At 44.4% G+C, this 25326-nt stretch overlaps 1 protein-coding gene across 16 annotated transcripts in view; it reads left to right on the forward strand.

Moving 5' to 3' along the window:
* LOC141992114 (protocadherin alpha-C2-like) overlaps positions 1-23763 on the forward strand; it is a 333092-nt gene extending 309329 nt beyond the window's left edge. For 15 of the 16 annotated variants that reach the window (XM_074960773.1, XM_074960778.1, XM_074960788.1 and 12 more), the window contains exon 4: positions 21775-22309. In XM_074960773.1, coding sequence (XP_074816874.1) covers positions 21775-22085 — 311 coding nt within the window. In that variant the 3' untranslated portion in view covers positions 22086-22309. The other variant, XM_074960777.1, reaches the window with a different exon arrangement.
* Positions 23764-25326: the final 1563 nt, after the last annotated feature.

The raw sequence follows: 25326 nt of genomic DNA on the forward strand, positions 1-25326 counted from the left end.
AGTAAGTCGACCTACACTATGTTGACTCCAGCTACGTTATTCATGTAACTGGGGTAGCATAATTTAGGTCAACTAACCCCGTTAGGGTAGACAGGGCCACAGTCTGAGGCGCCTATCTCTCTCCATTCATTTTATAGGGAGCCTGAGTGCCTAACTTAGGCTTTTGGAATTCGATGTTGTTCCTGTGGTTTTCTAGGCACCTAAAAGTTAGTTTCACAATGTGTAACTCCTTTTGTGCATTCAACGCTTGGTTAATTTCTGCTGAGTGGTCAGCTCCTCACCCCTACCCCAGCCTGGGAATGTTCCCACCTTGTTCCTTCGATCTGTGCCTTAAGAACCTTTGTGTGATCACCCTATTCCTGACAGACAGTCTTTGTCTGGGCCTGCTATTTGTTGAACTGTTTGACAGCAACATGAGGGTTCTTGTTGCCATCGTATCCCTGTCCCCTCTAAAGCCTTTGAGCCAAGTTCTGTCTTTTTCCTGGCTTCCCTAGCCCAGGAGTCCTGCTGCCCTTTCGAACAGCTGGTTCGACCCTACTTATATAGAGGTCCTTCTGGCTTCTAGGTGTGATGGAGTTTCTGTAAAAAGGTATCCAAATTCCTCCCAACGCTCTCCCTATGGGGCTGAGAATAGAGTCGGGGTGTCTCCCCTAACCAATGGGGGTTTAAAACTCTTGGCCATCCTGCCACCTTTAAGTTTACATCCTAGGGCCTGTTTCCTTAACTACACTCAATTCACCTATTCCTGTAGATTCTAGCTTCCCCATAACTACAGTCCAACCATTCAAAGTCCAAATTCTTAGCAGGGCAACACTTTCTTATATATCCCATTTCCCACAACCAAAACTGATTGCCCTGAGAGCCTCATGCTACCTTACCCCTAAATGGCTTCCCACAGTCCTTTGTTTAGATTCCACAGTAGTTTTGGCCCCACCACCCCATGGTAAAGTATCTTTAATAGCCTGGACCCTCCCGAGTTTTCTTGGTGCTTTGTGAAACTGGGCAGGTCTTACAGCCATTATTCATATAGGGGCAAACCCATCTTACATGCTTCACTTGCCTGCAGTCAGTGCACACAATTGACAGGATCCTGCACCAGGAACCTTTTTGTATCTACTGCAGCCAATCCTTTCCAGTTGCTGGATATCCTTGACATGTTGTGGCTGCTGCTGGGGCATTTCCAAAAACTGGAGCTGGAACTCTAGTCGTTCCTGCCCCTCCGTATGTCAGCTCAGCAGGGTGAACATCTCACAGCCAAGGAAAGTGTCTGTGCCTTCCTGCCTTTCCACGAAGTGAAGGGTTCTTATCATGCTTGGCACCTGTTATGGCAGGGTCCCATCCCCTTTATGGCATGGCCTTGCAGGCACCCTACTCTCATTTCCCTCCTCGTTTTTTCAATAATGTGTTCAAAGCCCCACATACTTAAAGTAAAGTTCCCCTTCCTGGGGTTCAATTTAGTAAGTCTTTAGGAAATAAAATCTACTTTGGCCCTTTAAGGCCCAAACCCTTCCCTCTTGGGGTTTCCAATTTCCAGTTCTCTCTCCAGTTAATGCTGAGCCAGGGAGATCTCTCAGTCCCACTTCAGCCCCTGGAAAGTCTTTTCCCCCAAGTCTCCTCCACTCCAGGTCCCTGGACTCATAACTTCAGCTTCCCCCTAGTTAAGGGATTCCACTGTCCTCCTTCCAGGGCTGTGTTGGTTGGCAGACAGGCTCCTCTCCAAGCTGTGTGTCCTCTTTCCCCCTGGTTCGTTCACAGCTGAGGTTATTATCCTGTTCAGGAGGTAGCTCCTTGATTACCACCTGGCTCCCATTTACCAGCTTCTCTGCTGCTCCCCTAAACACCTGTTCCTTAAAGGGGTGATGTCATGGAACAGGGGTGGCTGGTCCCAAGCCCCCATACTCCTTAAAGGGGCCAGACCATCCTGTTGAAGTGAGGTTTTGCTCTGAAAAGCAAAAAGATGTAAAGATGTCACCTGTCAGGAATGGTCTAGATAATACTTAGTCCTGCCATGAGTGCAGGGGACTGGACTAGATGACCTCTCGAGGTCCCTTCCAGTCCTATAATTCTATGATGTTGTGAGGTTCCATATCTATTGTCTCTCTGATTCCATATGAAGTATGCTCCGTTTCACAAAGCTGAAAACAATTATGAGCCAAATAAATTGGGAGGAAGAATTTAATCAGGAAAATGTGAATGATAATTGAAAGTCATTTAAGAACACCTTACTGGATACTCAAAAAGTCAAAATCAAGGAGCAAGGCTGTACTGGCTAAAAATACGATTGGTTTAGAGGGAAAGAGAAGGCAGTTATAAAAATGTTAAATATAACAACTGGAAGAAATGGGAAGTTGATAGTAATGAATGTAAACCAGAAGTTAGGAACTGTAGAAAATTGATAAGGGAAGCAAAGGGACACGAGGCGAATCCTGACAATGGTACTGGTCCATTACTAGATGGAAATGGGAAAATTATCAAGAATAATGCAGAAAAGTGTTCAATAAAATATTTCTGATCAGTGTTTGGGAAAAAACAGATGGTATAGTCTCATTATATGATAATGATAGCACTCTTTCCATTCCACTAGTATCTCTGAAGAATGTTAAACAGCAGCTACTAAAGTTGGGCTTTTTAAAGTCAGCTGGTCCAAATAACTTGCATCCAAGAGTTTTAAAAGAGCTAACTGAGGTGGTTGCTGGACCATTAATGTTGATTTTCAATAAGTCTTGGAGCCTAGGGATGTTCCAGAAGACTGGAAGAAAGCTAATGTGCCATTTTTAAAAAAGGGTAAATGGGATGACCCTGGTAGTTATAGGCCTGATAAAGTTTGTAGATGACACAAAAATTATGGGAATGGTAAATAATGAGGAGGACAGGTCACTGATTCAGAGTGATCTGGATCACTTAGTAAACTGGGCACAAGCAAACAATATGCATTTTGATATGGCTAAATGTAAATGTATACAACTAGGAACAAAGAATGTAAGCCATTCTTACAAAATGGGGAACTCTATCCTGGGAAGCAGTGACTTTGAAAAAAAGATTTGGGGGTCATGGTGGATAATCAGTGGAACATGAGTTCCCAGTGTGATACTGTGGCCAAAAGAGCTCGTGTGATTCTGGGATGCATAAACAGAGAAATCTTGAGTAGGCATAAAGAGGTTATTTTATCTCTGTATTTGGCACTGCTACAACTGCTGCTGGAATACTGTGTACAGTTCTGGTGCCCACAGTTCAAGAAGGATGTTGATAAATTGTAGAGGGTTCAGAGGAGAACCACAAGAATGATTAAAGGATTAGAAAACCTGCCTTACAGTGTCAGACTACTTAAAAATCTCAATCTATTTATCCTAACAAAGAGACGGTTAAGGGGTGACTTGGTTACAGTTTGTAAGTACCTACATGGGGAACAAATATTTAATAATGGCCTCTTCAATCTATCAGAGAAGGGTACACATGATCTAATAGAATTTGCTAGACAAATTCAGACTGGAAATGAGGCATAAATTTTTAACAGTTAAAGTTATTAGCCATTGGAACAGTTTACCAAGGAGTATAGTGGATTCTTCATCACTGACAATTTTAAAATCAAGATTGGATGTTTTTCTAAAAGATCTGTTCTAGGAATTATTTTGGAGAACTCTTATGGTGCATGTTATACAGGAGTCAGACTAGATGATCACAAGGGTCCATTCTGGCCTTGGGATCTATGAATCTATTAAAAGGCAAACAAATATTTTTTTTAACTGTCACCTCTGCATACAAATGCATTTTTGTTGCATACATCATCAGTATGAGTCCAAAAATTATGAATTAGGCACCCCCAAATCATGAGATTGGCTTAAAAATAATGAGATTTTTTAAAAAAATATTATTTTATATTTGCGTTCTGGCTTCTGAACATTTAGGGTGCACTTGGGTCCCTTTTTCAAACTTTTCTCTGCCACCACAAGGGCTAGAAACATAATTCTTTCTTTAAAAAAAAAGAAAACTAAGATTCTTACATATTCACCTTAATCCAACAGCTGGAATTTAAGGAAAACACTAAATACCCCAAGAGTTGATAACACGTATGTAGGCACCAAATAAAAGAATCATTAGAAGTACTAATGCAGCCCCATTGGGACCATATTCTCTGCCACTTTCTACTTTCTTGTTTAAGTATTACTTTTGGTGTTTGTTACTATTACCATGTATTTATTTAATCCATGTGCTATATGCACATGGTGCATTACAGAAAAGCAAAATAACAGGTCTTTCTCTGTCCTAAGGGGGTTACAATCTATATTAAATTCAACCCATCGATGGTTGATAATAAACAAACGTCACGGGAGGTCAAATATAACAGTGACAGTGTCTGAGGTATGCGTAATGCTGTTGCCAATTGGCTTGTGAGTGAGTGTGTGTGTGTGTGTATGTTCTTTCAGTTTGCTGTCCAGACATACGCAGATAGCTGGTTCAGCAGATAATGCTACCTAGTGTTGTTAGTTGCTAAAGGCTGGAATGTCTTTGCCTTAGTAGCCGTGTTCAGGCTGCCCAGTGTTTCTGTCCTTGGTTTTAATTAGCAGTAGACAAGGCAGCCTGCTCATTCAACAGACTTCAGTGTTAGTCATAAAGAAAGACCACAGGCACAGTTCAGTGACAAAGGTATTTGGCCAGGTTTATTGCCCCCTAGGCACAGTTTGCCCTGGCTCCGTGGTTACAGCTACACTAACATAGGAGTGCCCAGTAGCAAGGAATGGCTCAGTTTGCAGTGGGAGTTCCTGCCGTCCCATAGGCCACCAAAAGAATTAAAGTGAAGTGCCCTAACATTTATAGGCTAAAACAAACAACTAACTTACACACCACCTTACATATTTCATGACATTTATGTGTTATCTCCTCTTGTTCCTGATATTTTGAACAAAATATCCCTTATTCATTATTCCATCAAACCATCTTATCTTGTACTAGATTGGGGTATATCTGTACTAGCCATAGGTGCTGACACCATGGATGCTATAGGGCTGGAGCACCCATGGGGGGAAAATGGTGGGTGTTGAGCACCCACCCCCTATAAGCCCCCCCAACCCCTCCAGTGCCTCCCACCCACCAGCGGGCCCTGTGGATCAGCGCCTCCCCCTCCCTCCCTGCACCTCCTGCCTGCCACAATCAGCTGTTTCACGGCATGCAGGGAGGCTGGGATGGAGGGAGAAGGAGCAAGGATGCTGCACACTTGGAGGAGGGACTGGGCAGGAAGAGGCGGGGCAGGGATTGAAAGAGGTGGGGTAGGGGTGGGAAGAGGCGAGGCAGGCATGGGGCCTTGGAGGAAGGAGTGGAGTGAGGGCGGGGCCTGGGGAAGAGCTGCGGGTTGGCAGTTTGAAAAGTCAATGCCTGTGGTACTAGCTAAAATATATATACGTAAATATGTAGTGCCTAGTACACTAGCAACAACTCTGTTCATGTATTGGACAGTGAACTTGTAAACATTTACTTGAATACATGGCCTGATTTTGTTTCACAGTCTTGCACCAGGCCCAGGCTCATTCTCTCTCTACTACAAATGCTGCTTATAGTAGGCTAATTTTAGGACTCTTGTTTTTTCATATAAATAAATACAAGCTCTCCTTTCTGCACAGAATGACACTGGGACAACAGGCTCACACACCACTAGTCCTGTTATGAAGGGCAGAGCAGAAGGGGAGGCAGCACAAAGAGCTGAGATCAGTGTCTGCTGATGCTTTTTGCAGATCTCTTTTCCCTTCCCACATTCGCTGATTAGCTGTTGAGCTGAGCCCAGCAACACAGATTTCTAAATGTTAGTTTCCTCCTGCCACTGGGGGCTGCTCTGTCCTTCTACTGTATGGTCAGAGGACCAGCAACGGAGAATCCTGTCTGCAGCCAGTGCAGTCCACTCCCTCCCTGGGCCCCTATCCCCACAGCTGGCTCGGAGTGATGCACTGCTCAGTAGTACCACAGAAAACAGCGTATCTTATCAGGTGAGCCAAGTCACCAGGGACAGGAATCTCTCAGTTGCCTCCTACAGCAGCAGAAGGCCATGTCCTCCTCCACTTCAAGAGAAAGAAGGGTTCAGGTTTAGCGGAATCTTAGGGAGGAGATAAAAGTGCTGCAGTGAAGGCAGAGACAAGAGTAGGAGCTGTAAAAAGACCACCTAACTCCACAGACCTGCTCCTTGTGCAAATTCAGAATCATAATTGATTTTAATGACTAGCATAAGTTTTGACTGCTTTTTACTCCTGTTAGCCCTGCAGAGTGAGCTGGATTTTATTCCTTCGTGGTCACCATCAATTAAATTGTTTACTAAGTTCCAGTCATTTATAACTGTGCAAACCCACCACAGACAATGAGGAACTCATTTAGTTTGCAGAGTCTTTATCACTGGTGATGAAGTGCAAGAAGGAAACTGCCCAGTTTGACTGCCAAAGTCCATCTGGTAGCAACTTGTACGTTTAAAGATTTTGGGCTTGATTCTCCATTCTCGTGTAGTCATTTTTTACCAGTGTAAAATGAGTTTAAAACACTAACAGATCAGGATTGTAACATTTTACCCCATTTTCTACTGGTATAAATGACAACACAAGGTCCAGAGCAATGGGGAACCAGGCCCTGTGTAAGCTAGTTGTACAGGTCAATTCAAGGCTGAAAAGGGATCTGAGATCAGGAAGCCATTTTGCTTCCAATTGAAAGAAAAACTCTCTGTCTCTTTAAAATGTGCAAGATAGCACAGGAAACAGAAATGAGTTAGATGATTGTTTTTGACACATGGAACTCAAAAAACATACATGTTTTGAAATGCATTTGTCTAATCACAGCAAGTATGCAAAATACCTGACAAAAATAATTTTGATAAACAAGATACACTACTATGGATGCTGTTTTTCGTATGCATTACATTTTTTTTCCTCACAAGTTCTGTGAAAGCATTTTAATGTATGGATTTGGTTCATATTCTTATTTAGGCACCTAAACAGAACTGGTTCATATTAGGTTCATATTTGTAAGTAATAGAATGATGCATTTGCCCACAATGACTGTGAAGAAGCCATTTTGATATACAATGCTAATAATCTGTGAACTATGAAGGATTTAAAGGGTGAATTATAAAGGCTCTGAAGAATGATCGTGATCACTTCAAAGAGCCATTGTTTTGTAACTGGTAAAGAAAAGGTTGATCAAAATACACACACACCGATATATAGTAGTGTGTGTATGTATATGTATATAACAAAATAGACACGATACACTAACTAAATATGGAAACTGAAATACATAAAATTAAGACTGGATTTTTATCATAAGGAATATCATGAAATCACTGATTAGTTTTAAAAAAAATCAATCAACTTTTGACAGTTTGAAATGTTTGTGCGAGTGAGCGGATGTGATGATCAGGAGCAGCAGAGCAAATGTCACTAAGAGCTGCAAAGTGAAACCTTGGGCTGCATGAGGGATTATTAATGTCAGCATCTTCAAACCTGGATGTTTAAAGTTAGGCTCTTAAATCAACATTTGGCTCCTAAACAGAACCAGCCTGATTTTCAGAGGTGCAAAGGAACGCCAACTACCACTGAAATCAGTGGGGGTTGTGGTTATTCAGTGCCTTTAAAATCAGAACAGTTCTGTTTAGGTGCCTAAATAAGAATAGAAGGGGTCTGGGAGAAAGATTTTCAAAGTCACAAAATACCAGTTAGGCACCTAGCTCCTATTCAAAGTCTATAGGAGTTAGGTACCTAAGTGCTATTTGAGCCTTTGAAAGTCTCCCCCTAAGAGCCTAATTTTAGGCACCAGGTTCGAAAATGTTTGCCATTCTATCTACATTAGAATTTTTAGCCATTTTGAACAACGGGTGTCAAATATTCTCACACCCCCATCAGCCAGTGTTGAATTTGGTTGACCCACTGGTTTGGACAAGGTTTGGACAGACTTCAGTGTCCATTTTAAAGCAGCGATGGCCCTTCATTGTATTAGGGGTTGAACATGCTTTGTTCAAATAAGTGTTAAACTCAGTTGACACTGTCCACACCCATGTGACAGCCAAGTTCAGCACTGTTTGAGGAAGGGGCAGGAAGGATTGGGATTGACACCCATTGTCAAACTCAGCTGGAAAGCTGGAGTTCAGCAACAACAATGTGGTCCCACAATGGATCAGACCAGTGGGCTCTCAAAGAGTGCTTAATTGACCCCTTTGCAGTGCAGCTGGAACCCATCGTTTTCTTTAGCAACATCATTAATCAGGACAAGCTTTCACGGCCCCATTGGAGGGGAAAACCACAAGGGCTTCAGGGAGTCTGCAGACCCATTGGGGAAAGATCTGGATGAGCATGGTGTAATGTGGGAAACAGTGGAAGAGAAAAGAGGAGGAAAAAGAAGAGGAAAGAGTTGTGAGACAAGGAGAGGAGGAGGGAGAATTGGCAGTGGGGTAAAATGAGGAAAGAAGGAAGAGGAGGTTGAGCCCAACAGAACATGAGGAAGAGGCGAGGGAATAGAGAGAAATAGGAGTGGGAAAGGAGGGTTGGTGGTGTTTGTTTATTTGTTTGTTTTTTAAGGAGAACAGTTTAACTAAATAAGAAAGAGACAGGGAGGAATAATAGGTGAAATAGAGGGTAGGGGGAAACATGAATGGGAAGTAGATTTAGAGAGGAAAAAAGCTTCTCAAACAGAAAGGTGTGATGAGAAAGAGGAGTGAGATGAAAGCTTAACTGTTTTAGATAAATGCACTTTAATGTTAAAATTGTTAAACACTAGTAAAATTAGGGAATACTGGTGCTGAATTTTCCTGAGGAAAGGATATGCCAGGGTATATGGTGTAAGGCAGGAGACAAAGTAGAGTGAAGAGAGAACAAAGGAAAGAAGGAAGAAAAGAAGCAAGGAAGATGGTGTAGTAATTTATTTTTTAAATTGTATATAAAAGTTTGATGCCAAAATGTTGCAGTATAATAACCGAATGCACCCCACCCATCCCCAGAGGAATTATACACAATTGTATTTTATTGCAAATGTCAGTTTGTTGACCTGGCTGGACACTACATTCAGTGATTTATTTGAGTCTTCAAAAGCTTTAGGGGGATACACTACTAGCAGTTCCAGTAACAGATGAGTTAACTCCCTAAGGAGCCCTGAGTCCTGAGAAAGAAAAGATAAGATAAGGGGTAAGAAAGAAAGATTTATGTGTAATGCTGAGCTGAGTTGGCTCTGGCATAAGTGCAACCACTGGGAGTGTGGGGAGGACACGTTGTTCTCTCAAATGTCCCATTCCCTGCTGAATTCCTACCCAACTTCGCTTGTGCTGTAGCACTGGAGGAAAGAATGAAAAGGCTTCTCTCCCTCCCCTAGACATGGCCACATCCTGCTGTTAATCTCTGTTTAATACCCCTTGGATCAAAATATTCTCTAACTACCCCCCACTCCTCACCATGGCTCCTGTTGATGCTGGGTGATCCCTGGGTGGCTGCATTTGAAGAGCCAGCAGAGGGAGGAGGTTGATCAAAGGTTATTTCCCTCCTTCCTGCCCTGAAAGAAACAGGGTCTCCCAGTGTGATCACTATGGTGAAGGGGCAGCTCTGAGGGGAATGTTGTGGGGGCACACTAGTCCCACAGAGCATGAGGAGGACGTAGAGCAGCTGGGAGAGAACACAAAGCATAGGGGACACACAGAAACCTGGGGAGGAAACATAGTTGGGGATGTAGCCCTATCTATAGATTGTGTATTAATTATATTGATTACTTAAGAATTCCCAGTTATCAGTCTGAGGGTTGACAGGTACTTGTCCCAAGATCAGGCCCAGTATTATTAAAATTACTGTTCAGTTGGGAATTCCGCTGTGCACAATTGCAACATGCACACTTCAGGAACCCTTTTGTATTTATAATGGTTTATTAATTAATTAGCAAAGTCACAAACACTCTAACCCATCAAGGTGGATAGAGATAATATAGAATGTGCATCAGAACACCCATTTACTCACACCATCCCTTGCAGAACAACCTGAAATGTTAGCTATTATCTTCCTCCTCACCATCACCTTCCTCATCATCACCAGTGGCCATCATCGTAGCACCTCCCAAGGGCTACATCTGTCTCTCTTCCTGCCCACAGGCTGGGATACAGCTTTTATACTATGTTACACTGACGCCACTATGTCTAATGCATATTCAGTAGGGGGTTCTCCCCTCTTTCTTATTTGTATTTCATCACCCAACTAATGTTGGGGTGCCTTTCTCCTATAGGTTAGTATATTAATGATCTCAAGTTATTATCATGTATGTCAGTTCATTGCCATGGCACTCTTGTGGCCAAACATCTGCAGATGTTCTATCCTAAAATATCCAAAAGCTGATGTTAGCTCATGTTCCTGTGGTTGGATGGTGTTATTATAGATAAACTTCCCCCTTACACACTCCCAGCTCCCCAAAACTTAGGGGTGACTATTAGGCCATTTATCTTTGCCAAAGTTCATAGGTAGAGCCAACCCTAGGTTACAGTGAATCAGGGCGACTGCGCCGGGCCCCGCACTTTGGGTGGCCCTGCAGCGGCAGGAGGCGGGCGGGTGGGCGAGGTGAGGAGGCGAATAGGGAGGCAAGTGGCAGGCAGGCAGTCAGGGAGGGGAACCAAGGAGGAGAGCCAAGGAGGACCCCCCTTACCAGAACTTCCCCCTCTTCCCAGCACCTCATGCCCACCAGCAGGCCCCGCCAATCAGTGCCTCCCCCTCCCTCTCAGCGCCAACCGCAGATCAGATGTTTCGCTCCCAGCATCAGGAGGCACTGGCGGGGACGGGAGAGGAGCGAGGGCGCAGCGTGCTTGGGGGAAGGAGGCGGAACTGGGTGGGGAAGAGGCGGGGTAGGGGTGGGAAGAGGTGGGGCGGAGCAGGGGTGGGAAGAAGCAGGGCGGGGTGGGGATTTGGGGGAAGGGGTGGAGTTGGGGCGGGGCCTGGGCGGAGCTGGAGGGAGCACCCCCGGCTGATTAGAAACCAGGCACCTATGTCCCGAGCCCCACACCCTCCTAGGGATGGCCCTGTTCATAGGCCTCAAGCCTTATGTTAACTGCTGAAACCAAAGTCTTACAGGAGACAGGCCTCTGGGTTCCTTGTGTTATCGCTAAATAAAATAAATGCCAAAGCTAGTTCTATGGGCTACAGGGGACATGAGGTGAGAGGATACTAAGGGGACACAGAGCATGAGGGTGGTGTAACAAGAGTTACAGAGCCCTGGGGTAGACACAGTGCTGGGGGCAGAATACTAGTGGGGACATTTGGTGGGATGACACAAAACACATGGCAGGACTGTGGGACACAGAGGACTGCGTGGACACAATCCAGGAGGACAGAGAGCACAATGGGGGACATGGGGATGCAGCACTGGGGAGAACACAGCACTACAGTATCACCCTATTTTATGAACTAATTGGTGACTGAGGAGTTCATAAAATAAAACAGTTCATAAAACTGACCATCTCAAAATTATAGGAAGTGTGGTGCAGAAGTTGTAGTATGGTGCACTGCATTGCTTTCTTCTTGTCCTTCAAACCACTGTCAAGTGATTTCCAGTGCATTAAAGGCATCAGAATGTGAAGGGAGATTGACTTGTTCTTCATCGACATCATTTTTGGTATGTGATTTATTTTTCTGTTGGGAAAAATGGTTTGTATAACTGGTTGTCTGTAAGATTGGTGTGCATAAAATCAAGGTTCTACTGTATTCACAAACACACACACACACAGAGATGCATGTGCAAATACACACATTCATGGTGGAATTGTAGGACATGATGTAGGGTAGGAGGTGTAAAAGCTTGTTTGTGGAGCCAGCTGCGTGTCCCTCACAACTTTTGGATAAAAACACCTGGGCTCTGATCTTCAAAGCAGCTCTACTCAGGGCATCAGGAAATGGAAGCAATGCAACCTACACTCATTGGGGTTATTTACATTCCAGAAACTCAGTTCACGAAAGGTTCATTAAAATGGGCTCAGATTCCAGCTCAAAAGTCTGCTGGTCTCTCCTTCCTCACAACAACTGTTCCCTGTGTCCCAGAAGCCCAATCCTTTGATTAAGAGAACAGAAGGTCCTTCTGTCCATGGAAGCCCAAAACCTAGGCAGGCAGAAGTGAGGAGAATCCCCCTCCTGGTGTCCCCAATCCCTGAGAAGCTGGTAAAGACCTCAGATCAGAGTGTACACACCCTGCATGTGGGTAAAGAGACACGCCTGAGGCTTGCAATCCCTGATCATGGGGAATAGAGGGAAGAACGCCACCCAGAGGATAAAACTCTTAGGCAAGGGAAAGAAAGAGAGACCCCGGCCTGGAGCCCTGCAACTCTATGGGAGGAAAGAAGAGCTCATTATCAGTTGGGAGTTGGGACCTGTTTTGAGATACCATCTCTTTCCCCTAGTCAAGTATTGGGCTCCTGGGGTCTGTCTCCTTTTTGGAGGGAGATGGGGGTGGGATGAGGAAAGGCCTGAATGGAGAGAGGGTATAGGGAAAAAGGGAGCACCTGCAGGGAAAAAGTTTGAGGGGGTTGCTCTTGAGGGTCTGGGTTTATTGAGTCTGGTGACACGTACAAACTGCCTCTGGTCTGGTTTGTAGAACTGCGTTTCTCACTGTGCATTATTTTATTGTTTGTGCAAAATTGGGCAAATGATGTCTATTGTTTTTAATGTTTCAATCATATTTTAAATGTATATATATGATTATATTAAAATATATTTCCATGATTTCTCCACCTATAATCACAATCTCCTAACAATTGCCACTACCAGACTGCAGGCATAATGCATTATTAAGGTGACCATTCATGCCGTTTTGGCCAGAACAGTCCCCTTTTTAAGCTCTGTCCCTGGCGTCATGATGTTTTTGGCAAAACAGGACATTTGTCCCATTTGCTGTTGCCCTAAATGGGCATGGAGGAACATTCAGGAGAGAGCAAATGAGACAAATGCCCAATTTTGCCAAAAAAGTCATGACGTCGGATCAGATGAGCGGCAATGGCAGGCGGGTTGGGCTGTCAGCCCCCTATGGTGGGGCTCAGGGTGTGAGTCCATTGTGGTGGAGCTCAGGCTGACAGCCCTGTACCCCACCACAGGGCTTGGGCGAGCAATGACACCAGGTAGCTCGGGCAAGTGGTGATGCCAGGTGGCTCGGGCTGTCAGCCCTGTGCGGCGGGCCTCGGGTGAGTGGCAACACCAGGCAGCTTACACAGTGTCCTGTTTTCAGTTTAGGGGAATATAGTCACCCTATACATTATGCAAATAAAAATCCATATAACGCAAGCCCAGCATCTGGAGCAGTCAGTAGCAAAATCTGTAGACTAGGCAAACTAGGATATGTATTCTGCATTCATACCAAACTGCAATATAAATCCAGTTGTATCAAGAATATAGCAAGCGGCCAGATATATGCATACACTATAATTATGACATATTATATATAGTCCCTGATGTGAATTGGTTGAGGAAAGGGTTAAAATTGTTGCTGAGTAAGGGGAGTAACAGATACCTTCCTGTACCGCAGGCAGGCCCATCCTTACGCAGCTGCGTAGGGCACTAGAAAAGTGCTCTGCGTAGCTGCGTGCTGCTCCAGCCCCTGCTCCGGCTCTTCCCCAGGGCCCCCGCCCCTGCTCCACCCCAGCCCCGCCTCTTCCTGCCCCTGCTCCACCGAGCCCTGCTCCGCCCCAGCCCCGCCCCCACTCCCCTGAACTCTGCAGCAGGGCCCGGCCTGCACTCACCTGGGCCCTCCAAGCCAGCCCCGACTCCCCCCCTCCCCCGCAGAGGCCTGTCCCCCCCGTGGGGGGGGGGGGGGGGCTGCGTAGGGCCCCAGAATAGCTAGGGATGGCCCTGATTGCAGGATCGAAGAGACATTCAGCCATGGGGGAATGGGACTGGGCTAGGGTAACCAGACGTCCCAATATTTTTGGGACCGTTTCGATATTAGGGGCTTTGTCTTACATATGCAACTGTACCCCCTTCTCCCTCCAAAAAAGGACCATCCCGATTTTTCACATGTGCTATCTGGTCATCCTAGACTGGGCAGCTTAGGTACTACTGAGTCCCCAAACCAAAAAGGAGGGAGCTGTATAAGAAGCTGAACTGAACTGAAGAGCAGGCTTTTCCTCTAATAAGGGAGCAATGGGGCTGTAGACGACTTATTCTATTTGCTTGTTTGCTCAGTGTCTGTGAGAAGCCATTTATCATCCAGTGTTAGGCTTTGCTCACAAGAGGCCTGATTTTTAGCCTATGGTAGCTGGCAAGTCAGTTTCTACTGCAATAACAGCCCAGAACACAGTGGCAGAGCTACTCCAGTACCTGAGATAAATACATTTTTTAAACCTTTTCCCTGGAAGAATTTTTCTTTAAATAAAATTTTTATATTTAATTTAAAGTCCAGTTGTGCCACAACACTAATAACCACCACAAATCAAACGATAAAATGCAGCAAGTCCTTGTTGCCTTTCTCTTGTATTGTGCCTGAGTGTTAGAGCAGTGGGGGGTTGGGGATCTCACACACCATATGCGCTATAATTACCTAGTTTAATGTTACTGTATTTAAACACAGGCAGGGATTAAGGCAGCAGACTCCCTGGTGGGGAGGAGCTTTTATTTTGCCCATTCCACCTCTATCGTAGGGCAGGACAGGTCAAACAGATGGAAGTGCAAAGAGTGAGATTTATTTGCTTGCTTTTTAAAAATTCCAAATTGACGTGATCCTTTGAAAAGACTATGGCCATTTGCAGACTATTGCAGACTAGGCTATTTGAGCTTTAATTTTTTTCTGTCTGCATCACTTCCCTATCTCGAAATTCAATATCTACCACTTCTCTTGATTAAAAAAAAAGATTAAACGGGCATTTTAATCCAGAAAAGGCTTAGGGAAGTTCAGTGAAGCCAGAATGCCTGCAGAGATCCCCTGAATGACACAGAGAGGTTTTTTTTTCTCCAGTGCACATAATGCTTGCACTTGGCATGCTGTTTCAGAATAAGTGTGCAGAATGTCAGACTCTTTATAGCAGTGAATATTCATCATGCCAGCCAGAGGCAGAAGCTGCAGTCAGTGCAGCATCAGCAAAGGAGGCAGGGAGGAAAAAATCAAGTTAATGACTGGCTTTCCCTGCAATTTACTTCCTGCTTGTCGCCTGATCTCCATTTTAAATAAATGCATTTAATTAATAACAATGTGGTTACACTGCCATGAGGGTGGAGGGGTCTGTCAATAAGGACTGGTTAGTCCTAGACTCACAGTGTGTTCTGTTGGCTGGAAAAATCAGACAATTCAAAAAGATTTCCTTTGAAACTACTAAGAATAGATGGTTTGGTTGAAAGCTTTTATCTGAATGACCTCTTGGATCCGCGAGCCATTGAAATCCTTACAGACAGGGACAAAATGATGAATGGGAAGGGGAGGGACAGAATGGAAGCAAGCTGCTATCTCAGCTGAGCATGTCATGTAGTCACAAATGTCTCTGCATGGAGATAGAGCTGCACAGAAATGCTTCTACCTCCCTTTAGCAGGGGCGCATCTGCTCTCACACTAAACTCAGCCTTCTTCTGACAAAGGTTCTTTAAGAAAGCTGCAGAGACATGGGAGGCAGAGACAAAGCACTACACTCATAATATATGGACAGTTCTCATTACGTAAAGTGAGCACCACCTGTTCCTGACAAATGCCAGATTTTAGCTTTGGGGTTATTCAGAGACCACAAGTATGCACAGTCCCTAAAAAAGAGAAAATAAAATGTCAACGAGAAAAAAACCTGCATCCCTGGTCCAGGCTTGATGGGAGAATTGATTTGCCAGCTGAGTGACACAATGTTTTATGCTCTGTGAAGCAGGCATCGTGCCCTACACTTAGAAGATATCTCAATTCCAGACTATTTTAACCTGTCACTCTGCGTGTCAGCTCTGTTCTGCTTACACATCATTTGGAATAGGGAACAAGCCAGTAAAAACCAACCCCTCAATTGAGTGAATGCACAAATCTAGTCTTCCAAAAGATAGCCATGTAAATCTGGGTGACAGACATTTATTTTATAGTCTTTCATCAAAAGATTACCAAACTCACGAACTACACAGGGGTCACTTGGCTCATTGTTGAAATGCAGCCTCTTTGGAGTGGAATGAAGCTGCTTTCTAAACAATACAACCCTGACCACAATCTTATTGAATTGAAACTAAAGGGGGAATCTAGGGCTGCAGAAAATTATCCATGCTGTAATTTCGAACACACACTTCTTGCAAATAGTAGCAAAGGATTTTTCATGACTAATGCTGTTTATGATTTTAGTTTTATATTTCATCTTTTTTTAAAAACTGGCATATTCAGTTGTGCATTGTCTCCGAAAGCCATGGTGGGGTGTGGTTCAGCACTATGTCAGAGGTCTGCTGAGATCCTTGCATTTGTCTTTGAGCCTGTGGGTGGTGGCTAATGAGGTCAAAAAGGCATCTTCCATTTTAGAACGCAGACATGCACACACATCTGTAGTGTCAGGGAGCTGCAGTTGCAGCCTGGGTTTAGTTTCTGTTTTGTGCCTATGTTTTAAAAATAAATCATTTGGTCATTGAACATAAGGACTTCTGAATTCATTGAGAACAAGACAAAGTGAGAGCGCTACCTACCTATTCAACTCTACTTCAGGGAATGCCTAGGTACTGGCAAGAAGGGGCCAGTCCTGTTTTTCTTTGTGATGACCTCTGACAAGGTCATATATAGCTGTAGGGTGCAGAGAAAGGAGTGTAACACTTTAAATGAAGTGTGATAAATATAGTTGGGGGGGCAGCTTTATTTAGACCGTTTTTATAAGTTCAATAAACAGCTTAAAAGCATTTATTAAGCTCCAGAAAATATGAAAGAGAAGCACAACTAACCCTGTTAAGTGTAAAGTTACATCTAAATCAGAGTTTTTGTGTGTTAAATGCTTGTTGATCAGACAATAAATAACTCTTTATAGAGGCTTTAGAAACTGAGGGGTAGGTGACATTTATCCCTGATCTGAAATGCCTGAACATGCAGTGATAGTACAATTGAACTGTGACCTTCCTGCCTGACACTCCAGATATAAACACTGTTGTCAGGTAAATCAAGCAGAAGTTAAATTTCTTGAAAAGGCTGCTGAAGCCCTGCTACTAGGAAATGATGGTCATTAACCTATTATGTTCTGGCTGTAGCCATCTCCCTGCTTTTGAGTTCCTCAGCCCTCTGTAAGGGTAATTAGTTTCCTTTGGCTTAGTGAGTATTAAGGAGTATTAATATGCTTAGTTTATAAGGGCATCAAATATATTCAAGGGCTTCAATAAGGACAGACAAGTGGAGGCAAACCTCTTAGTCTTGGTGCTCACAGAATCCTGATTCCAGGGTAGATATTATAGGTTTGCTAAATTTGGTTCCACTGTAGCAGAAGGATTTGTGATGTATATTACTCACTTAATCTGGTGAGTAGATTTGTGTAAACAGAACCAGATTAAAGGGACAGTATCCTGTTTTGCATTAGATTTCAGTGGTACAGACAGACACACATGTGCACTTTGTAGTATTGTTTAACATTTTCAGGCAATGCAGGGCCCCCCACATTGTGTCATAGGATATACCCTTTTACACTGCAGAAAGGGATCTTAAATAGCCCTTGCAGAATACTCTAATCCAGTGGTTCCCAAACTTGTTCTGCCGCTTGTGCAGGGAAAGCCCCTGGCGGGCTGGGCCGGTTTGTTTACCTGCCGCATCCGCAGGTTCGGCTGATCGTGGCTCCCAATGGCTGCGGTTCGCTGCTCCAGGCCAATGGGAGCTGCTGGAAGCGGCGATCAGCCGAACCTGCGGATGCAGCAGGTAAACAAACCAGCCCAGCCCGCCAGGGGCTTTCCCTGCACAAGCGGTGGAACAAGTTTGGGAACCACTGCCCTAATCATAAGGTCAGGTCTCTGCTCAGCATAAAGCCAGTGTAATGGCCCCTCTCCCTGGTATAAGGGACATGTTGAGGACAGGAGGAGCATGGCCAGAATACACTGTGCTCTGGTTGTTTTGCTGATATAGTGGTCTATAGAGGGGCATAATAAGATAACACACTTTAAAGAAACCTTGGGGCTATACCTTATTGCACTGTGCAGGCCTCTGACACAGTCCAGAATTAGGGAGGTCCACAAGTAGCTTATGGACACCTCCATCTCTCCCATTTATGTGCCCAATGCAGGAATAGAAGAAAAGAGAATCTGTACCAGGGTTATTTGGAAGGAGTGATGGATGGAGGTTGTTGGGAAGGAGAAAACATTTATTTGTCAAATAAAGCTTGATTTAAAGTATGGGATGTAAGAGGTCACATTTTCGGTATACAAGAAGAGAGAGGATCAATTCCTAATTTGGAACTAGGCCAAGACATACACTGTTCAGTTCAGTAATTTATTATTTCAAGGAAATGAGGGGGGTATCAAATGTACACACATCCCCAGGCAAAAAGCTTAATTAAACCAGAGTGAAGGATGAAAGTATGTATTGGTGTCTGGGGTGTTAAGCGACTTGCCAGAACACTAGTATTGTCAAAAACAAACATGAAAAAAGTCAACCGTTCAAAATTAATGTGACAAGAAACTCACAGGAATGTTGTAATTTTGTAAAAAGAAACGACACAAAGTTCTGTTAACATTGCAAAAAAATGAAGGTATTTGAAAACAGGGAAATTCAGTTAAGCCCACCAAGACAACCGTCCCAAAAGAAGCAAAAACGCTGAGGCAGTTTTATCTAGCCATATTAATAAATGTATGTATGTATTGTAAGTTAAGTTCCCATACATAACACCGGTTTATCTAATCATTGACCACAGAGCTAATGTCTCTTTGTCATGTAGGAGGCAACAGCTTTTCTTTATGATCACACCATTCCCAGGAGAAGACGTGCTTTACCATTTCCTGTTTATATGTCCCCTGCTGAAAACAATCATCTTACCTTGCTCACAAAGATTCCATGGGCCACCTATTACACAAATGTCCTCAAATACTTGCTAATGTAGCACGTAAACTGCCCTTATAGGGTCTAGAACATGAAAGTACAACTAGGGGTGCCAACTTTCTAATTGTGCAAAACCGAACACCATAGCCCCACCCCTTCCCCAAGGCCCTGCCCCCATCCCGCCCCTTCCCAGAGGCCCTGCACTCGCTCACTACATTCCCCTTCCCTCGGTGGCTCGCTCTCGCCCACCCTCGCTCACTTTCACTGGGCTGGGGGAGGGGTCTGGAATGTGGGAGGGGATGAGGGCTCTAACTGGGGGTGTGGGCTCCGGTGTGGGGCCAGAAATGAGGGTTTCAGAGTGCGGGAGGGGACTCCGGGCTGGGGCAGGGAGTTGGGGTGCAGGAAGGGTGAGGGCTTTGACTGGGGGTGTGGGCTCTGGGGTGGGGCTGGAGATGAAGGGTTTGGGGTGCAGGAGGGGGCTACAGGCTGGGGGGTGGGGCCGAGGGATTCAGAGTGCAGGACAGGGCTGTGGGTTGAGGCAGGGGGTTGGGGTGCTGGAGGAGATGAAGGCTCTGGGCTGGGGGTGAGGCCTCTGGGGTGGGGCCGGGGATGAGGGTTTGGGATGGGGCTCAGGGCTGGGGCAGGGGTTTGGGGCTCGGGGTTGGGACATGGGCTTACCTCGGGCAGCTCCCAGGCAGCAGCACAGCAAGGCTAAGTCAGGCTCCCTCCCTGTCCTGGCACTATGCTGTGCCCTGGAAGCAGCCAACACTTCTGCCTCCTAGTCAAGGGGCCCAGAAGACTCGGCCCGCTGCTCTTGCCTGCAGGCACTGCCCCCACAGCTCTCATTGGCTGGTTCCTGGCCAATGGGAGTGTGGAGCCGATGCTCAGGGTGGAGCCCCTTGACTCCCCCCTGCCTAGGAGCCGGACCTGCTGGCTGCTTCCGGGGCGCAGTGCAGTGCCAGAACAGGTAGGGACTAGCCTGCCTTAGCCCTGCAGCACTGTCAACCAGACTTTTAACAGCTCGGTGCTGACCGGAGCTGCCAGGGTCCCTTTTCAACCAGGTGTTCCAGTCACCCTAAGTACAACATCTGCATTTAAAGCAAAGATCAAGAAGCATCACACATATCAGAGATTTGTATGTATGCAACCAGTTTTAAGGAGAGACTGTAAACTTAAAAATGCGTTCTTTGTTTCTGAAACAAGAAAACCCTTTGGTTTGCATACATAATACTTTTTAAAACTTAAAACACCTATGCCTAAAATTGCAGAAGCTGCAGAACCACATAGTGAGATTCAGAAGTACAAGAGATATTACGTGTTTCACACTGATCACAGAAGAGAATGTAGGAGCATTGTGGGACTGCTGAGAGGACCAATTGCAATGGTCCAGCTGAAATGCTGGTGCTTTTGGTCTACTCTGCCACTGCAACGATGCATGCAGAGTGGCTCAGTGCAGAATATGGTGGTGAGATTTGTTCAGAGCAAATGCCATTACAATGGTGCTGACAGTGTTTATGCACTATTGCACACACGTGTGTGTGGACAGGAAGTGTGTTACAATCATGACAGGTGCTTGAAATTGTATTTGCAACACTACATTTCTCTAGGGTACACAAGAATAAGGTATTGATCAGACTTCAAAGGTTTAAAAGGTCATAACAAATAATTCCAAACATAAGCATCAAATCTTCCCCAAAATACTCAGTCTCCAGCAAATACTCAGGACAGATCAATTAAAATAAATTTGAAGTTTCTGTCCAAAATTGGGAGTTTGTAAAAGTACATAAGAACATAAGAACGGCCATACTGGCCCAGTATCCTGTCTTCCCGCAGTGGCCAATGCCAGGTGCCCCAGAGGGAATGAACAGAACAGGTAATCATCAAGTGATCCATCCCCTGTCACCCATTCCCAGCTTCTGGCAAACAGAGGCTAGGGACACCATCCCTGCCCATCCTGGCTAATAGCCATTGAAAGTGTTGAAGACTCTTCAAATAGTAAAAGAACAAAACAAATGAAAAATAGCTTAGTTTTCAAACTCCCTACAAATGTAATCCATATCACATTTGGTCAGCATATTGTTAGTGGCAGAAGACCACACACAAGAAATTTCAAGTAAACTGGTTAGTTTTGGCAAATTGTGGCAGTGAGATTCAAAATTGGGTTAATACTGGAAAGCTAGTTACAAGCTGCCTAGCTTAAAGCGTGCCTGCTTCGTTTGGTACGTTAGAAACCATGGCAGAGTTCTAAAACCAAGCAGGGGCTGTATAGACCTGTGAGTCTAGCACACCAATTAAGAACTTCCCTAGTTATGTCCAAAGTACTAGAAGGCCTGAAATGTCTGCAAAATGCTGATGACAAAGCTTTCTTATATTTTTATTTGACAATGAGTAGCTTCCAAAATAAAGTGATCTACCATATCTCATCTGAATGCCAAGTGTGTGGGGGGGTCACCAAAATCTGAAATTTTAGGCTTTGCTGTTATGGAGTTACAGCATGACAAGAAAACTTACAAAGAATTTTCCAGTCTAGGAAATCACTGAAATATTTACTCTCCTCTCCAAACATCTTTGCCAATTCACTCCCAATTTGACACCAATCATCCCTCTAATTTCTGACTTTGCATTCCAGTTCATAGTCTGTCAAGACTTTCACTTTTCCTGAACATTTTAGAGGAGTAGCCATACTTGTCTTTAAAAGGGGAAAAGGCTATGGAGAAGACTGTCCACAATTATGAGCCCTGATTTGGAACCTTGTTTGAAAGAGTCCCTTAAGCGCGACAGTTTGCCCCGTGTATGCTATATTAGCTGATTAATTGTATTTGATGCTGCTGTAAGATTTTAATGTTGTTTTGACTTTTTCAGAACCTGAGGCAGGAGAGGTTTCCCCCCCAGTGGGAGCTGGTGTGAACAGCAACAGCTGGACCTTTAAATATGGACCTGGCAATCCCAAACAAGCTGGTCCCGGTGAGTTGCCAGACAAATTCATTATCCCTGGATCTCCTGCGATCATCTCCATCCGGCAGGAACCACCAAACAGCCAAACTGACAAAAGTGACTTCATAACCTTTGGCAAGAAGGAGGAGACCAAGAAAAAGAAGAAAAAGAAGAAGGGAAACAAGACTCAGGAGAAAAAAGAAAAGGGGAACAGCACCACTGACAACAGTGACCAGTGAGGGGTTTATACTGTCAGAACCCAGTTAGCCAGTTTTTTTAATATTGGCAGATCTCTCCTATGTAGCAACTCCCAACTTCTTCCTATTGTTAACAAATTTCCAGTATATATAGACTTCAGATATCCGCAGGAAGTTCACAGTGTCTGTCTAGATTGCTTAACAGGTTTTGTCTTGAAAAGCTTTATTAAGTCTGGTGTTAACTTTTTTTCTCCACTCTGGCTTGTTTTCAGACTCTAAAAAGCAGACACAAGTTTCCTTTCTCCTACGCCGAAAAGGAGAATCTTCACAGTACAGCCAGTGAGAGGTTGGACTCTCTGCATTGTGATTCCTGTGATCCTGTCTTGATGACACTTACAGGACAAGTCTAAAAGTTTTAATATTGTGCACCCTGTGTCTGATTGGAAACATTTGTGTGCAGACGTCAGCTAGGTGAAACAAGATCAGATTATAAAATGCAAGAAGAGCTGGTAAAATATGAACAACAAAGGAAACACCTAATGAACATAGTGTTCAAAGATGGTCAGGCTGGGGAGGAAATGTCTCAAAGGAGATGACCAGACTTTTTGAATCTAGAGACTAGCTGTGTGGAATACTGAGTCTTTTGCATGACGTATTGTACACACTCCAGCAAAGAAAAGCTCACATTTACAGCTCTTTAAGATACCATAAAGTATAGCTCTCACCAAGCCATTGGCTATATTGTTAGTATAAGTCCTGATTATCCTAGCAAGTATGTCCCTCAGAGTGGGACAACAAGGGATGGGCTGACATCTAGGGAACGTAACTGACTGTGATGTTTCCTCTACATCCCTGTTTCCAGTCTGTTAAACATTCTTTTGCACTTAATGTCTCTGAAAAGGTCAGAGTATTTTCCACAACAGATATGCAAAGTGAGAAAAAGAAACACATTATCTATGCTATTTGTTATTTGATATATTTATTTATAAAGAAAATATAGCTGTAAATGTTAAAGAAATATGATGCCCTTTAACCCAAACAGAAGTCAATCTACAGCTATTAGAAATTATAATTGCTGCTATTAAAGTGCTTTAGAGAAATTGCCTGAAACATCTGTATTATATCGGCCACTTGCCAATCACAGCTTTATTCTGTCAGGTCACTCAGGCGCTGCCTCTTCCAATCACAGCTTTATTCTGTCGGGTCACTCGGGCGCTGCCTCTTGCATGTATTAATAAATACAAGAATATAATTTTTTGCATTAATCTGCACTTTGAATACACAACATTTGCAAACAATCTGTCCTAATATAAAGAAGCAGAAGCAAACTATTTCTCACACAAGAAGATCTACTAACCTGCTAGCTCTGTGCAGTGTCTTGGTGTTATCTCCCACACAACCTTTTTTGGTTTTAGTTTTACTTTTCTATAAGGTTATGAATTGCTGACCCTACTAACACTCATTATGTAAAATTCAAGTACTGTATGTATGCTGTATGCTCTTATAAGAATCCTGAAATATTTATTCTGTGCTTGTATATGTGAATGTCAATGGAACTATTACCTAGACTGGACTTTAAGCTTTACTGTTGAATGTAAATCCATTCTTTCTTTTTTGTACACTTGTGGAAAAGTGGAGTAGTGTTAATTTTTTAAGCCACTGTTGGTTATCAGTTTTTGTGTATGAAACACAAGTAAAATATCTTTCTTAAATCAAGAAATCAGTGACTCAAGGGCATTTATTTATGGATGGTTATAAAGCAACAGCTCTGTGAATTGCTAAAAGATAAGGCTACAACTGGTGCATTGATTGTATCATTTGGTATCAGTGTTTGGGCATAGACCAATATATGAATTTTTAAACAGAATGTAGCGCTACAAGGAATTCTAAAGAGATGCCTAGAGTATTTTACATTCACAAAGTAAAGCTCAAGGTGTCCTACGAACCTGAGCTCTATGAGATACCACACTTTTCTTAAAATTTCTAATGCTCACTGTAATCTAGGATCAAAGAGAACAGCTTTGTTCTTTGTGACATGTCTGATAAGTTTTAAATTTCCAAACTGCAGAGAGTTCATAGCTGGTCAATTACTACTGAGATCAAAAACCTGCCAGTCTTGAAAACCATAGAAGGTAAAAAACCTGATTCAAAGGATTTCATAACTCAAAGAATGAATTTTATGAAGCACCAAAGGTACCCTGTAGTCCAAGAAATAGGGGTCTGTTTAGGTTCATTTTCATTTGTGGCTATCAGTCTTGTGCCATTGGCAAAGAAGAAATACTACTCATGAAGGAAACTCACCATTGACTCCAAGCCGCATACAAGAATCTTCAGAAGTTCAAGAGCCAAGGTGCACCTGCCGGGGCTCAGGGCTTCAGCACTGAGGGGAGGGAGATCTTGGGGCTTCAGCCCTGGTGGGAGGCGCCTGCTGGGGCTCGGGGCTTCAGCCCTGTGTGTGGGGGTGTGTGTCTCAGGACTTCTGCCCCACGTGAGGCACCTGCTGGTGCTCAGGGCTTCAGCCCTGCTGAGAGGGGGTGTCTCAGGGCTTGTGCCCCACAGGAGGCACCTGTCTGGGCTCAGGGCTTCAGCCCCGCTCCTGCAGAAGCCCTGAGCCCTGGCAGGCATGCCCTCTGAGGTTGAAGCCCCGAGCCTCCTTCCTCCCTGCTGGGCAGAAGCCAGAAGTGAGGTGTGGTGGGGGGCACATGGGGTCACATGCCCCCCCCAGATTTTTGCCAGGATTTGCTGACCCTGCTCTGTCACATGGTGCTTCTGGGCCCCCTCTGTGTATGGCAGCTGCAGCCGTGGGGAGAGACAGTGGCAAACAGCTGGGAGCTGCAGGGAGAACCGCTGAGGGTAAGGGGAGGTGCCTGGGGGGGGCGTGACTCAAGCTGTTGGGGGGGCCGAGCCTTTAAATTGTGCCCCTCCACTCTCAGCAGACACCAATCATCTCTGGCAGAATCCCCTAGCCCCACCATCCCACTGCAGGGCAGAAGCCCCAAGCTTCTCCCCCAACAGTCTTGTAGGTGGAGAATGGGGGTGGGAGGGGGGCTCCACGAACTGCACTTTAACTGTAAAATAGCTGTATACAACTCATGGGCTGCAATTTGACTACCCATGATGTAGAACACTCAGGGAGGAGGTGGAGGGCCTGAAAAAAAGCCCAGAAGAGTATACTTTATTGATTAATTATACATTGGCAGAAGAATGAATAAAATACTCTTCCAGATGACTGCTTTAAGATTTGACAACACACTTAATTTTTCAACTGTGAACCCTTAGTTTC

Source organism: Natator depressus, chromosome 8 (genome assembly GCF_965152275.1).
Source record: "Natator depressus isolate rNatDep1 chromosome 8, rNatDep2.hap1, whole genome shotgun sequence".
Lineage (NCBI taxonomy): Eukaryota > Metazoa > Chordata > Testudines > Cheloniidae > Natator > Natator depressus.